This window comes from Saimiri boliviensis, chromosome 21 (assembly GCF_048565385.1).
Source record: "Saimiri boliviensis isolate mSaiBol1 chromosome 21, mSaiBol1.pri, whole genome shotgun sequence".
Lineage (NCBI taxonomy): Eukaryota > Metazoa > Chordata > Mammalia > Primates > Cebidae > Saimiri > Saimiri boliviensis.
The window spans coordinates 34373369-34387127 of record NC_133469.1 but is presented as its reverse complement, the minus strand read 5'-3'; the positions used below and the strand labels follow the sequence as shown (position 1 = coordinate 34387127).

The 13759-nt window shown below is 50.3% G+C and overlaps 1 protein-coding gene across 1 annotated transcript in view; it reads right to left on the bottom strand.

Annotated features, from left to right (window-relative positions):
• Positions 1-13759, bottom strand: part of LOC120361047 (AP-1 complex subunit beta-1) — a 56135-nt gene that overhangs the window by 21084 nt on the left and 21292 nt on the right. The window contains 8 exon segments of the mRNA XM_074390932.1: positions 520-685; positions 1031-1146; positions 2110-2205; positions 2961-3081; positions 5787-6008; positions 7506-7696; positions 9736-9981; positions 10841-10981. Of these exon segments, the coding sequence (XP_074247033.1) occupies positions 520-685; positions 1031-1146; positions 2110-2205; positions 2961-3081; positions 5787-6008; positions 7506-7696; positions 9736-9981; positions 10841-10981 (1299 nt within the window).

Here is a 13759-nt window from a genome sequence, read left to right as displayed (position 1 = left end):
GTTAGCTGTGTGTGTGTGTGTGTGTGTGTGTGTGTGTGTGTGTGTGTGTGTGTGTGTAGGAAGGGTGGGTGCGTATGTGTCTTGTCGGTCTACTGGTGTATTCCAAAATGATCTCCTGAAGTTTCCTAAGAAATCAAGAACAGTGGTGATTTCTGGGAGGAGAATTTGCGGCTTGCAAAGATAAGAGGGAACTTTTCACTATATATGCTTTTGTATCTTTTCAATTTTAAACTAAGTCAATGTTATTTCCTATTGAAATATGAATATGAAATTAAAACATAAGCAAGAACTTTTGCCTGCCTTCCATGCACACCCCCACAGACTGTCTCATGTGTCCCCTTGACTTGATTGTACTGCAGTGAGGAGGAAAAGGGGTGGTGCCCATCGCCCGCACAGCACTCATCTGTCTGTCTGTGCTGTTGACGAGGTATTAGGAAGGGAGAGTTTCAGGGCAGTATGGGCCACAGTGGGGCTATGCTGCCACTCATGACTCACACCCTGGCTGGCTTGCTGGCTCACCTGGGTGCTCTCATCATGGAAGCCCTCTAGGAAGCTCTCCAGCAGCTCATCTGCATTGTCGATCCGCTCCGCATACTCGCCCACGATCCAGATCATGGCAGCCCGGGCCTCAGGCTCATCCAGCGAGTCCAGGTTCTCACACAGCGTGGCAATCACACTCTCATACCTGGAAGACAAGGGCACAGCCAGTATGTGAGCCCTGAAGGAGAAGAGGTAACCCAGGGAAGCCAGGCAGGGGGCAGGAGGAAAGGGAAACCGCCTCATAAGACCCTAGGGTGGTGGGTGAAGGAGATCTGAGTTTCATTTGTCATATATTAGCACTTATTTTGGCCTGGGGAGCAGAGGACAGGCAGTGTGGGTGAAATAAGAAAAAACAAAGCGTTTCTTTTGAGAATGCTGCTTGCGGCAGAGAAGTAAGGAAGACCAGTGAGACAACTCCTTCCTTTTCCACCCCGCCATCCCGGTCCCCAGGCAGATGCGATGCCCTCTCCCTGGGAGGGTACGCACGCACTTGTTGGGGTACTTGCGGAAGATGTCCTTGTTGACCACGATGGCCTCCTGGACTACATAGTTGACCTTGGTCTGGATGAGGTCGAGCAGCGTGCTCACACAGCGCTCCGCAGATTGCTACATGGGAAGAGGAGAACGTGGGCCAGGTCCCCGCACCCCATTTCCAATACAGCCTCTGATGACCACGCCTTGGCCAAGGGCTCCAAGTCACTCCTCCAGCACCTTCCTCGTCATAGCGGGAAAACAGGAAAACCCTCTCCCCAGGAAACGGGAGAACCAGCACCAAATCATGGCCCTAGGATGGCAGGGGCATAGGGAATGAAACTGAGGAGAAGCCAGAGGCAGGGCTTCTGAGAGCAAGGTGACTACCTGCAGTCCAACCCCACCTCTCTTTTTACTTGTTTCAGAAAGGGGACTCCCGTGACCAAAACACTCACAGAACCTCTGACTGGTTCTGCCTTTATTTTCACATGCTGCTCTCGTGGCCTGCTCTGAGGGAGATTTCTCAGGATGACAACACAGGCTCCAAGGCGAGCACGCCTCAAGGGCATAGGCGGGGGCTGACCAGCTATCCCAGGAGCCTCTAGTCACTAGTGGACCCATTTAAGGAGAATCTGGCTTAGTGGTCAAGGAACATCTCCACAGAGAAAGGAAGGGGATAAAATGCCAGGACGCTGGGACGCTTGGACACAGAGACGTGTGGGCAGCTGAATGATGACAGTATTTGCCAAAAAATGTTCAACAGGCAGGGCCCTTGCCCGGAGCTCTGTGAAGGGAATGCTAAGTCTATCAAGACGACCACCAGCTTGTGGCTGCCCCAGCATCTTAGCAAATGCTGCAGCAGAACCCTGATTATGACGGGTTAATTTGATCTGCACCAACTCAAAGGCCTAAAGGATACTACAGAGTGAGAAGGAACCCCACCAGATCTGCACAATGCTCGCCATGGGGGCTGAAGTGGTAAGCCTTAGGCCTTTCCAGACCACAAGCAAGCTCGTAGATTCTGCTTGAATCAGACTGGTTTCCTGGTTTCGGCTCCCTTTCCCTTCTCCAGCCAAGGACAGAGTCCCAGGCCCTCACCTCCACCTTGATGGCGCAGCGGCCAATGGCACGCACAGCCTTCCGTACAAAGTCCACATCCACTTCCGTTGCATACTCTTTCAGCTCTGCCAATACCTGTAGCCCAAACAGAATAGATGGGGTTGGGGGGGACCTGATGGGGCAATCTGCTGGAACACTCCTGGGCAGTGAATATACACAGACTCCCCAGGAGGATGGGATTCTGCCTCCTGCTCCAAGTGGAAGGCCCAAGGGAGGGAGAGAGCTGGCAGGTGCCTGAAAAGGAAAGCAGGACTGGACAACCTTATTTTGGGCTGATGTAGCTGACATATCCAATACCACTATGTAAGGGATGACAGGTGATAATAGGGAGAAACAGTCCTTTTTTTTTTTTTTTTTTTGAGACTGGGTTTTGCTCTTGTTACCCAGGCTGGAGTGCAATGACAAGATCTTGGCTCGCCGCAACCTCCTCCTCCTAGGTTCAAGAGATTCTCCTGCCTCAGCCTCCCGAGTAGCTGGGATTACAGGCATGCACCACCAGGCCCAGCTAATTTTGTACTTTTAGTAGAGATGAGGCTTCTCCATGTTGGTCAGGCTGGTCTCAAACTCCTAGCCGCAGGAGATCCGCCAACCTCGGACTCCTGAAGTGCTGGGATTACAGAAGTGAGCCACTACGCCTGGCCGAGAAACACTCTTTAGTAAGAAAAACATCCGTTCTTTTACTTGCTTATGGAGTCCCATGTTCCATGCTAAACTCTTCATAAGATAAACTGTTCATAGTGAGACTGGTCAGCTGGCCCAGAGCCTACAGTTTGGTGCTGGTGGAACCATCTCACACCAAGCCCCTGCCCTAATCATCACATGCTGCTAACCTGGGCGATGTTGGCCTGGGAGGCCAGGCGGATCATGATGTCCAGCTTCTCCAGCTTCACGTAGATAGGGTCGTTGTACTTCACGAAGAACACCTTCATCTCGTGCTTCAAGATCTCAGGCCTAGTGGTGGGGCAGGATGCCCGGAGAGCAACAAACAAGGCGTAAGCCCCGTAAGAAAACCCCCTCCACATTTCCTGGGACATTCCTGGGATCTGAGGTGGAGTCTGATGTTTGTGAAAGCAGAGTCACTGCCATGGCTCCTGGGCAGAGGGCCCACCCCACCAGCCGGCCTGAGTGAGGCTCTGACTGGCCCCTGTGTGCCTGAGCACATTGACGGAAGGGACAGGGAGCACAGCGAGAGACTCCAGAGGCAGCAGGTCCCATGGGACGGGCTTGGGCATCAGACACATCTCAGTCCCAGTCCCGGCCTGTGACCTTAGGCCTGTTTCCTCACCCATGAAATGAGAATGACACTGGACAGAAACACATTACCACTGCAGGTCTGGGACTGCTAGCCTCAGAAGGCCTGGCACGTGGCAACTTGGATTTTGGAAGTGTTCTCACCATTCCCTGAATGATAAAGGTATTTAACTGTGCCTAGACCATAATACAAAGAATACAGTTTATACTGAACACGTGCTTCCCTCCTGGGAGTCTGGACTTTGGGTAGGTGCCCCCAGTAACAAGCTTGGGTGCAAAAACACTGCACACATGATGCCACATTTTGCTGGGGGAAGAGTGTGCTCTGTGTGACTCCCCATGGCAAGGAGCAGGTACAAGGAGGCCTTTCATAGAATCCTCCAGACTCCACCTGTGTCTTTCTCCCCTATGACCCAGCCAGGCAGCCCTGCTCTGCCACTGATAGATCTGTGCTGTGGGTACAGCTATATGCTGAGTCTTGGCTGGGCATGGTGGCTTGCACCTGTCATCCCAGCACTTTGGGAGACTGAGGCAGGAGGATCACTTGAGCCAAGGAGTTCAAGACCAGCCTGGGCAACATAGCAAGATCCTGTCTCAAAAAGAAAAAATATATTTTAAAACTGTGAGTACTGCTAATAAATCTTGAGTACGAGGGTGCTCTTGGGACCCCAACACGGACACGGACCTCATCGGCCTGCTATGAGAGTGAGATGCGAAGCATCTAGCATGATCGATGCCTGCCTCAGAGAAGCATCGCTAGGCAGGAGCTGTCACGAACTGAGCCCTTTCATGTGTCATTGTTCCTCCCTCAAAGGCTCCATCCTTCTGCCTTCCGCCAGTATCACCCACTACATTTTTCCTGGACAAGGAAACTTCAGAGAGGATGAGAGGCTGGCACCAGGTCACACGGCCGATGTCAGTAAGGACGGCGGTGGGACGAGAATCGCCTGCCTCTGACTCCTACTCGTATGCCCTTCCAGAACAGAAAGGAAGAAGGAAAAGGTCTGAGGACAGACAGCGAGGAAGGGGAAAGACAGGACAGAGAAAGGAGGAAACAGCACTCTGCTGCTGTGCACACTACGGCGAGGTCCTGGCCAAGCAAGGAGCCTTTGTCGTGCCCCAACGGAGAGGCAAGACCCTGAGGTGGGTAGCAGGAAGATGATTTCTGCAATTAGGACTTGGCAAAAGCTGCCCAGCCACATCTCAAGACCAGGGCAGGGCATGTCTCAGTGACACAGACAACTTCTTAAGAGATTTACCATGTTAAATACAGCACAGGAAACCCTGCATGCTGATCTGCTCTACTCGTCACTACACCGCATTAAATTTGTGACCCAAGGGCACTGGCGTATAAAGACCCATGCTGCAACTGGAAAGCCCTAGTTTCATTTTAGGAACTCAGAAGGCTTTCCCATCTTTACCTCCCTAATATCCCAATTCGACCAGTATCTCCACGTCCCCCAGAGGGTACTAAGACCCAGAATGATGCTACGACCAGGAGGATGTGCTATCTTCTAAGAGAAAATGACTCATGAGGCCCCAGTTCTCTGTGTAGCCCCACTCCCAGCCACAGGGCCTGCTGTAACATGCAAATCATCAATAGTTGCTACGGTCTAGTCCCCACTGCTGACTGAGCCATGTGACCAAGAGCTGCGAGGAAAACTCAAGGTCAGTCCCACTCCCCAGAGCTGCAGGGCTCCACCACTCAGAGCCACTTCAGAGGAAGAAGGGGATCATGCCATGAACCCCTCAGACCCAGCACCGCTCAGTGGTTTTTCTGCTCTCGCCTACCCTCCACTACCAGACTGTGTGCCCTGGGTGCAGCGGCTCACTGCTGCAGCCATTCTCACGGGAGGAGGGAAGCGGGCGGCACAGCATTCGGAGTGAGTCTGATGCACCCCTCCCCCAGGCCTCGAGGTTGATGCAAAGTCCAACAGTTCCTCAACTTCCTGCAGTCCTCCAACCTCAGAGAATTTGACTAGAGCAACAGACCCTGTCCCCAAAGAAATGCACATAGATACATGAAATCTGACAGCCCATTTCAGGACAGCTCTGTGGACTGTGAACCCAATAGCTAGTTTAAGCACCAAGCTGGTCTTTACACAGCCTGCTTCCTAGTTAGGTTAAGCCAGGGCTTCTCAACCTCGGCACTGCTGACATTGCAGGCTGGACAGTTACTGTGAGGGGCTATTCTGTGCACTGTAGGATGCTGACCGGCACTCCTAGCCTCTGCCACTAGAAGCCAGTAGCATGCCCCCCAGCTGTGAAAACCAAAGTATCTCCAGACACCGCCAAATGTCCCTCAGGGGGCAAAGCTGCCCCTTTGGCCTTTGAGAGCCCCCATTCCCAGCAGAAGAGGCTCCCTGAGGGGTACGCATGGCACTTGGGTGTAATGACCTCAGTACCTTTTCTGCACAATGAGATTGATGTTGCGCAGAGCCACGTACTGCAGCTCCGGCTCGGCCGACAGCAGTGTGACCAGGGGTGGGGCCAGCTTCTTGAGAAGTGTGCCGTAGTAGTCCAGGTCCTTGGACAACATCTCCATGAACTTCATCAGCACCTTCACAGCAGAGAGCACCACAGCAGAGTTGGCGTGGGAGAGCCTGGGTGTGACCCGCTCACAGATGCTGGGGTCCATCCGTTCCAATGGGGTAAACAGGAAAGACAAAGGGAAACATCCCGCCTTTAGTTATCAAACCAGCGTGTCCAGGCCGGGCACGGTAGCTCACGCCCGTAATCCTAGCACTTTGGGAGGCCAAGGCAGGTGGATCACTTGAGGTCAGGAGTTCGAGACCAGCATGGGCAACATGGCAAAACCCTGTCTTTACCAAAACATATACAAATTAGCCAGGCATGGTGGTGAGCACCTGTAGTCCCATATACTCGGGAGGCTGACACATGAGAATCACTTGAACTCAGGAGGTGGAGGTTGCAGTGAGCCAAGATCATGCCACTGCACTCCAGCCTGGGCAACAGAGTGAGACCCTGTCTCAAAAAAAAAAAAAAAAAAAAAAAAAAGCATGTCCAGCCTGAGCAAAATCGTGAGACACTTCTCTACTAAAAGTAATTTTACACACTAGCTGGGTATGGTGGTACACACCTGTGGTCCCAGCTACTTGGGGGGCTGAGGAAGGAGGATTGCTTTGAGCCCAGGAGTTCGAGGCTGCCATGAGCTGTGATTGTGCCACGCATGTCAGCCTGGGTGATAAAGCAAAACCCTGTCTCAAACAAACAAACATGTTTTTTGTAGGAGAAAGATCTAACTCCTGGTTCTGCTGCCTGCTAACTAACCCCCAGCAGGTTCAAATCACTCTGGGCCTCAGTTTCCTCATCTACAGAATCAAGATAATGATGCCTACTTCACAGGATTGCTAGGGACTTAATGAGATAATGCATGTAAAGAACAGGGCCGGGCGAGGCTGCGATGGATGGACTGCTTGAGCCCAGGAGTTTGAAACCAGCCTGGGCAACACAGTGAAATCCTGTCTCTAGAAAAAATATAAAATTAGCTGGGCATGTTGGCACACATCTGTAGTCCTAGCTACTTGGGAGAATTGACTGAGCCCAGGAGGTTGAGGCTGCAGCTCCAGCCTGGGGGACAGAGACCCTGCCTCAAAAAAAAAAAAAAAAAAGAGTAAGCACAGTGCTGGCATGTAGTACATACTGTATAGATGCCAATCCCCACTTCATTTCCTTTACCTCTCTAAGCTGGAGTGCCCTCATCTGGACAATGCGGAATGATGAGAGTTGCATTAAAGACTGTAATGTACAGAGAGCACCAGGCAGAACCCGAGACACCTAGTGAGAATTCAGTGAGCAGTGGCTCTGGTGCTCCCCATCTCTTGAATTCAACGGACGTGCCCTGGACTTCTGTGAGCTCCCAGGCCAAGCCGTGCCTGTGCTCACAGCAGACACTGAGCTGACTGCCCCAGGCAACTCTCCTGCCTGCCTGGCTCTGGAGAGGTAGGAAGCAGGCAGGCTTCCCTTTAGGTGTGTCTGAGGGTGGGCTGCGGGGCCAGGCCCTAGAAAGGGGCCCACTAAGGCCTGAGGACCAGGGTCTGGTTGGAGCCCCTGAGGACCACGGTCCTCAGGCTGGGCTGGCAAGCAAGGGGCAGCCTGCTCACCTCTGGGCCTCACGGTCGTCCTTGGGCGTATAGTTGGCCAGGCAGTCCAGGATGAAGATCTGGCCCCACTCGGTGCACTCATTCAGGGCTGTCAGGAGCTTGTTGATGGACTGTGGGTTCAGATCGAGCAGACTGCTGCCGGGGTGAGACTCCGTGATTTCCGAGAGCGCTGCTACAGCATTGGCCACCGCCTGGTTGAGAGGGTGAAAGGGGCAGAGGCTTGGGGTGCGACTCACAGGCCAGGGGGCAGTGGGGCTGATGATGCGGGCTGGTCAGAGGTCAAATATACTGAAAGGAATATGACCCGATGGGCAGGCTCTGGAGCTGCAGTGAGAACCACTCCAAGCATTCACCCTGCTGACTCCTCTGCAACCTGGCACAAAAGCAAGTGTGCCTGCCATTTAGAAAAACAAGAAAGACCTAGCTCCAAGTGCCTAGCCATAGAAAGCATTCCCACCTTTCTAACACAGCACCCCTGTGTACCAGCAATGGCAGCTCACTTCAGTGCTTGTCAGCTGTGCCTCTTAGAGCTAAGGGATTCCTGCGGAGTTCCTCGAGGCTACTGGCAGTGAATGCGGGCTAGAGAAAAGGGGCTTGCCAGGTGAAGCTCCAGGCCCTCAATCCATTTCCACTAGAGCAGCTGTTTTTCCTCAGCCTCCCGAGCAGCTGGGATTAATTACAGGCATGCCCCACCATACCCAGCTAATTTTTGTATTTTCAGTAGAGATGGGGTTTCACCATCTTGGCCAGGCTGGTTGGTCTCAGACTCCTGACCTCAAGTGATCCTCCTGCCTTGGCCTCCCAAAGTGCTAAGATTACAGGCGTGAGCCACCACACCCAGCCTGCTTGTTGCTGTTGTTCTTGTTGTTGTTTTTTTTTGTTTTTTTTTTTTTTGAGACGGAGTTTCCCTCTTGTTACCCAGGCTGGAGTGTAATGGCGCGATCTCGGCTCACCGCAACCTCTGCCTCCTGGGTTCAGGCAATTCTCCTGCCTCAGCCTCCTGAGTAGCTGGGATTACAGGCACACGCCACCATGCCCAGCTAATTTTTTGTATTTTTAGTAGAGATGGGGTTTCACCATGTTGACCAGGTTGGTCTCGATCTCTCGACCTCGTGATCCACCCACCTCGGCCTCCCAAAGTGCTGGGATTACAGGCTTGAGCCACCGCGCCTGGCCGTTGTTGTTGTTCTTGTTGAGACAGAGTCTCACTCTGTTGCCCAGGCTGGAGTGCAGTGGTGCAATCTCAGCTCACTGCAACCTCTGCCTCCCAGGCTCAAGCAATCCTCCTGCTTCAGCCTCCTGAGTAGCTGGAATTATAGGCACATGCTACCACACCCAGGTAATTTTTGTATTTTTAGTTAAGGTGGCGTTTTGCCTTGTTGGCCAGGCTGGTCTCCAACTCCTGACCTCAGGTGATCTGCCCATCTCAGCCTCCCAAAGTGCTGGGATTGCAAGTGTGAGCCCCTACACCCGGCCTTAGGCAGCTGTTTTTAAGTGTGTTCTGCTTTGTTTCTGACTTTCCCTGTGGCCCATCCAGGGCTCCAGTGCCCATCCCTGTACTGGCCACTCGGTACTGTGTGTGGCAGTTGCTCAGTGTTTCTGTTCAGAGTGGGATGGCTGGGTTTCTGCATTCATTTAAACACTTATTTTAAAGAGACCGTGCCAAACTGCCCTCCAGACTGCTGCCACCACCCTGGGTAAGGAGACTGTGGGGTTCCATGTCCTGCTACATCTGGATGTCCCATCTTCCAGGCTATGGCTACTTCAAGGGTGACCCTCTACAACCCAGCAAAGATGGGAGGGAGGGAAAAGCACCCCACATGCAGCACTGGTCTTGGTGAGAGGACAGCAACAGTAACAGTGACTAGAAGGGGAAGGAGGGCACTAGGACTGATCACACACCATGTGCCGGGCCGTGCCAGGGACGTCACCTTCACAGCACTCCTGCCCACTATGCAGCATCAGATCCATCTCACTGATGAAGAAGACAGCCCTGGAAGCCTAGGCAGTGCTCCAGGTTGTGCAGCTAGTCAGAGGGTGAGGAGGAGGGAATCCAGGTCCAGCTTCCTCCAAAGAGGCTGTCTGAACCACCACAGGCACAAGAACGGCAGGCACCCCAGCCAGACTCTGACTTCCAGGTACTCAGGACTGCCTGGTGAAGGGTCAAGCCAGTGTCTTCCCAGGCAACCCAGGAGGCGGTGGAGAGGCACGGTGGGTGGCAGTGGCTTACCATGGGGTTAGAGTCAGAGATGAGGTCTTTAAGGGTGTCCAGGAAGCCCTGGTCCTCCACCAGCTGGGCGTTGATGTCGTGAAGCTTGGCCACGCACACAGCTGCTGTCTTGCGCACGTATGGATCCTCATCCTTCAGGCACTTCCGGAGTGGCTCACACAGGTACTCTGTGATCTTGTCAACGCGGATGCAGCCCATGGTCCGCACCGCCAGGGCTCGGATGAGGGGGTTGGGGTCCTCACAGTCCTGAGGGGAACCAGCCATCGGCCAGGGCAGGGGTGGGATGAGCCATCTGTGGCTTCATATTCTCCCTGGCCTCCAGCTCTGAGCCCTGCTGGGCTGAGCAACATCAGATGGCTGCTGTGAATCTCTACCAACTACAGCCAACAGCAGCGAAAGTAAATGCTATGTAAGCAGCACCCATGCCAGCTCTGCACACCATCTCCTCTTATCCTCACAGTAGAAACACAATACTGGTCCCATCTTACAGATGATGAAACTGAGGCTCTCAGGAAGGCTGGGAGCTCATCCAAAGTCACAGAGCAGAGCCGTGATTCAAACTCACATCCACCTAGCATTACAGCCCTCGATTTTTCCTCTGGCCACAGAAGCCTCATTTCCCCATATCTGAGCATGGACAGGACTCAGAGGAGCTAAGGTTCTAAAGGTATACAGATTCATAGGTAGTAAACATTAGGAGAAAATGAAATTAAAATAAAGGTGCACAGAGCTGACAATTCAATCTGAAGGACAGAAAATGGAGTAAGCAGCAGTCTAGAAGGGGAACAGAGAAGCTCTCAGACACCTGCTGATTCCTGCCCTGGCAAAGCATGCACAGCAGGGCCCAATCAGGGTGGTGAGGGGATCGACAGGCCTTGCAGGACCTCACACAGGATGAGTTAGGCAGCGGCCTTGGCATCTGGATTTCTGGGAAGTGGGAGCCCTCTGCTGGAGGAAGAGGCCTGCAGGCTGGGTGGGCGTGGGCAGTCCAAAGGTCTGGATTCCATCCAGGGCCACAGGGCCCCACCCCAAAGAGACTGAGGGGAGACTGAGCCTTAAGCACCCCATTCCCCCATACCCCCATGCCCACCAAGCTCCTGCTCACCTTCACAAAGGTGTTGACGGCCATAATAGCCATGTCAGGCCGACTCTTGGCATAATTCATCAGGTAGAGGTATACCAGCTTCTTCAGCTCCAGGTTGTCAGTCAGCCCCAGGCTGTCCATCTTCCAGGGCACAGGGAAAGGCTGATAAAAGGAAGCAGATTTTCAGGCTGCTAACTAGTGGGTGGGAGGACAGTGAGTAGGAGAGAAAGGAGAGACACACTGGACGACTTTCTGGTAAAAGGGAGGATATCAGCTGTGCTGTTAACCATCCACACTTACTGGTAGAAAATCCTAAATGGAGGAGAGAGATCCAAGATGGCTGATCACTAGCAGCTCGGGATTGCAGCTCCCAGTGAAAGCACAAAGAACGAGAGGACGCCACACCTTCACATGAATTCTTGTTGCTAACGCACCAGGAGATTCCCAACGGAGGAGCCCCACGGGTCACCAGCGCGACTCTTGTGACCGGCGAGGCGGTTTTGCCGGTGCCTCGGAGGGTCGGTTCTTAGTGCAGAGTCAGAAAAGCACCATCAATCTTAACGCCGCTGACTTAGTCGGCACAGTGGGTTGCTCAGATTTCGGCGCTGAGAATCAATAAGTTGGACGTCCACTCAGAAACCCAACTACAAAGACGGTAAATACAAAGACCACAGATGGATAAATTTATAACAAAGGGAAGAAAACAGTCAAAAAAGGCTGAGAATACCCAAGATCAGAACGCCTCTCCCTCAGCAGGGGATCACGGTTCCTCATCAGCAACGAAACAAGGCTTGATGGAGAACGAGTGTGTTCCAATTACAGAAGCAGGCTTCAAAATGTGGATAATAAGAAACTTCTGTGAATTAAAAGAACTTGTTTTAACCCAATCTAAAGTAACTAAGAACTTTGAAAAAAGATTTCATGAAACGTTAACAAGAATACACAATTTAGGGAGGAATATAAGTGAATTGATGGAGCTGAAAAACACAATACGAGAACTTCGTGAAGTATGCACAAGTTTTAACAGTCGAATTGATCAAGCAGAAGAAAGGATATCAGAGGTCAAAGACCAACTCAATGAAATAAAACAAGAAGACAAGATTAGACAAAAAAGGATAAAAAGGAAGGAGCAAAGTTTCCAAGAAATATGGGACTATGTGAAAAGACCTAATCTACGCTTGATAGGTGTACCTGAAAGTGAGGAAGAGAATGAATCCAAGCTGGAAAATACGCTTCAGGACATTATTCAGGAAAATTTTCCCAACTTAGTAAGGCAGGATAATATTTAACTCCAGGTAATACAGAGAACACCACAGAGATATTCCTCAAGAAGAGCAACTCCAAGGCACATAATCGTCAGATTCACCAGGGTTGAAATGAAAGAGAAAATACTAAGGGCAGCCAGAGAGAAAGGTCAGGTTACCCACAAAGGGAAGCCTATCAGACTCACAGCAGATCTCTCAGCAGAAACCCTACAAGCCAGAAGAGAGTGGGGACCAATATTCAACATCCTTAAAGAAAAGAACTTTCAACCCAGAATTGCACATCCAGCCAAACTAAGCTTCACAAGTGAAGGAAAAATAAAGTTTTTTGTGAATAAGCAAGCACTCAGAGATTTCCTCACCACCAGGCCTGCTTTACAAGAGCTTCTGAAAGAACCACCACACATAGAAAGGAACAAACAGTATCAGCCTTTCTAAAAAAATACCAAAAAGAGCATAAATATAATGAAGAATTTACATCAACTAATGGGCAAAAGAGCCAGCTAATATTAAATGGCAGTATTAAAATCACATATATTATTATTAATTCTAAATTTAAATTGACTAAATCCCCCAATCCAAAGACAGACAGGCAATTTGGATAAAAAAAACCCATCGGTATGCTGCATCCAGACCCATCTCACATTCAAGGATACACAAAGACTCAAAACAAGGGATGGAGAAGGATTTACCAACCAACCAGAGAGCTAAAATAAATAAATAAAAAGCAGAAGTTGCAATTAAGCAACAAAGATCAAAAGAAGCAAAGAAGGACATTATATAATGATAAAAGGATCAATGCAACAACAAGAAGAGCTAAAGACCCTAAATATATAGGCACCCAATACAGGAATACGCAGACATACAAGACTTATAAAGAGACTTAGACTCCCACACAATAATAGTGGGAGACTTCAACATTAATATTAGACAGATCAATGAGACAGAAAATTAACAACGATATCCAGGACTTGAACTCAGATCTGGAACAAGTAAATGTAATTAACATTTATAGAGCTCTCCACTTTAAATACACAAAATATACACTCTTATCAGTACCACATCATATCAACTTAGAAGTTTAAACGAAATATTGGTTGGCTCCTTGTTTGTTATTCTCTTCCCTCATTTTCTTTCATGTCTCCATTATTAAGGACAATTATAGGCATACCCATATTTAGACTGCATTCTAGCCCGGGCAACAAAGCAATACCCCCATCCTCTCTCCCTCTTCCTCTTTCTCTTTCTTCCTCTTATTCTTTTTCTTATTAAAAAAAAAAAAAAGAAGAAGAAGAACAAAAGAAAACTATAGCATCTATATCAGATGATTGAGGGTGGTTGCAGCCTACTTCTTACTCCTAGGCTTTTACAAATATTGTACTCCCAGGATCTGTTAATTCAGCAGGGCAGAATATTTAAATGATGTAACTAGGAAACATTAGGTTACTACATCACAGTATTACCTGAATTTTGGCTATGCTGATGTTCCATATTTTATGAATAGCTATAAACCTTAAAATATCTGTTCAAATCTCACCTTGTCAGTAAAGTCTTCTCTCTTCTCCTCCTTAGTGTTCTCTATTTCTACTACCCTGTTTTATCTTTCCTTACAACACTTATCACAATTTGACATATATATTTGCTTCCTTATTTTCTATCTCCTTCCACTAGAATGCAA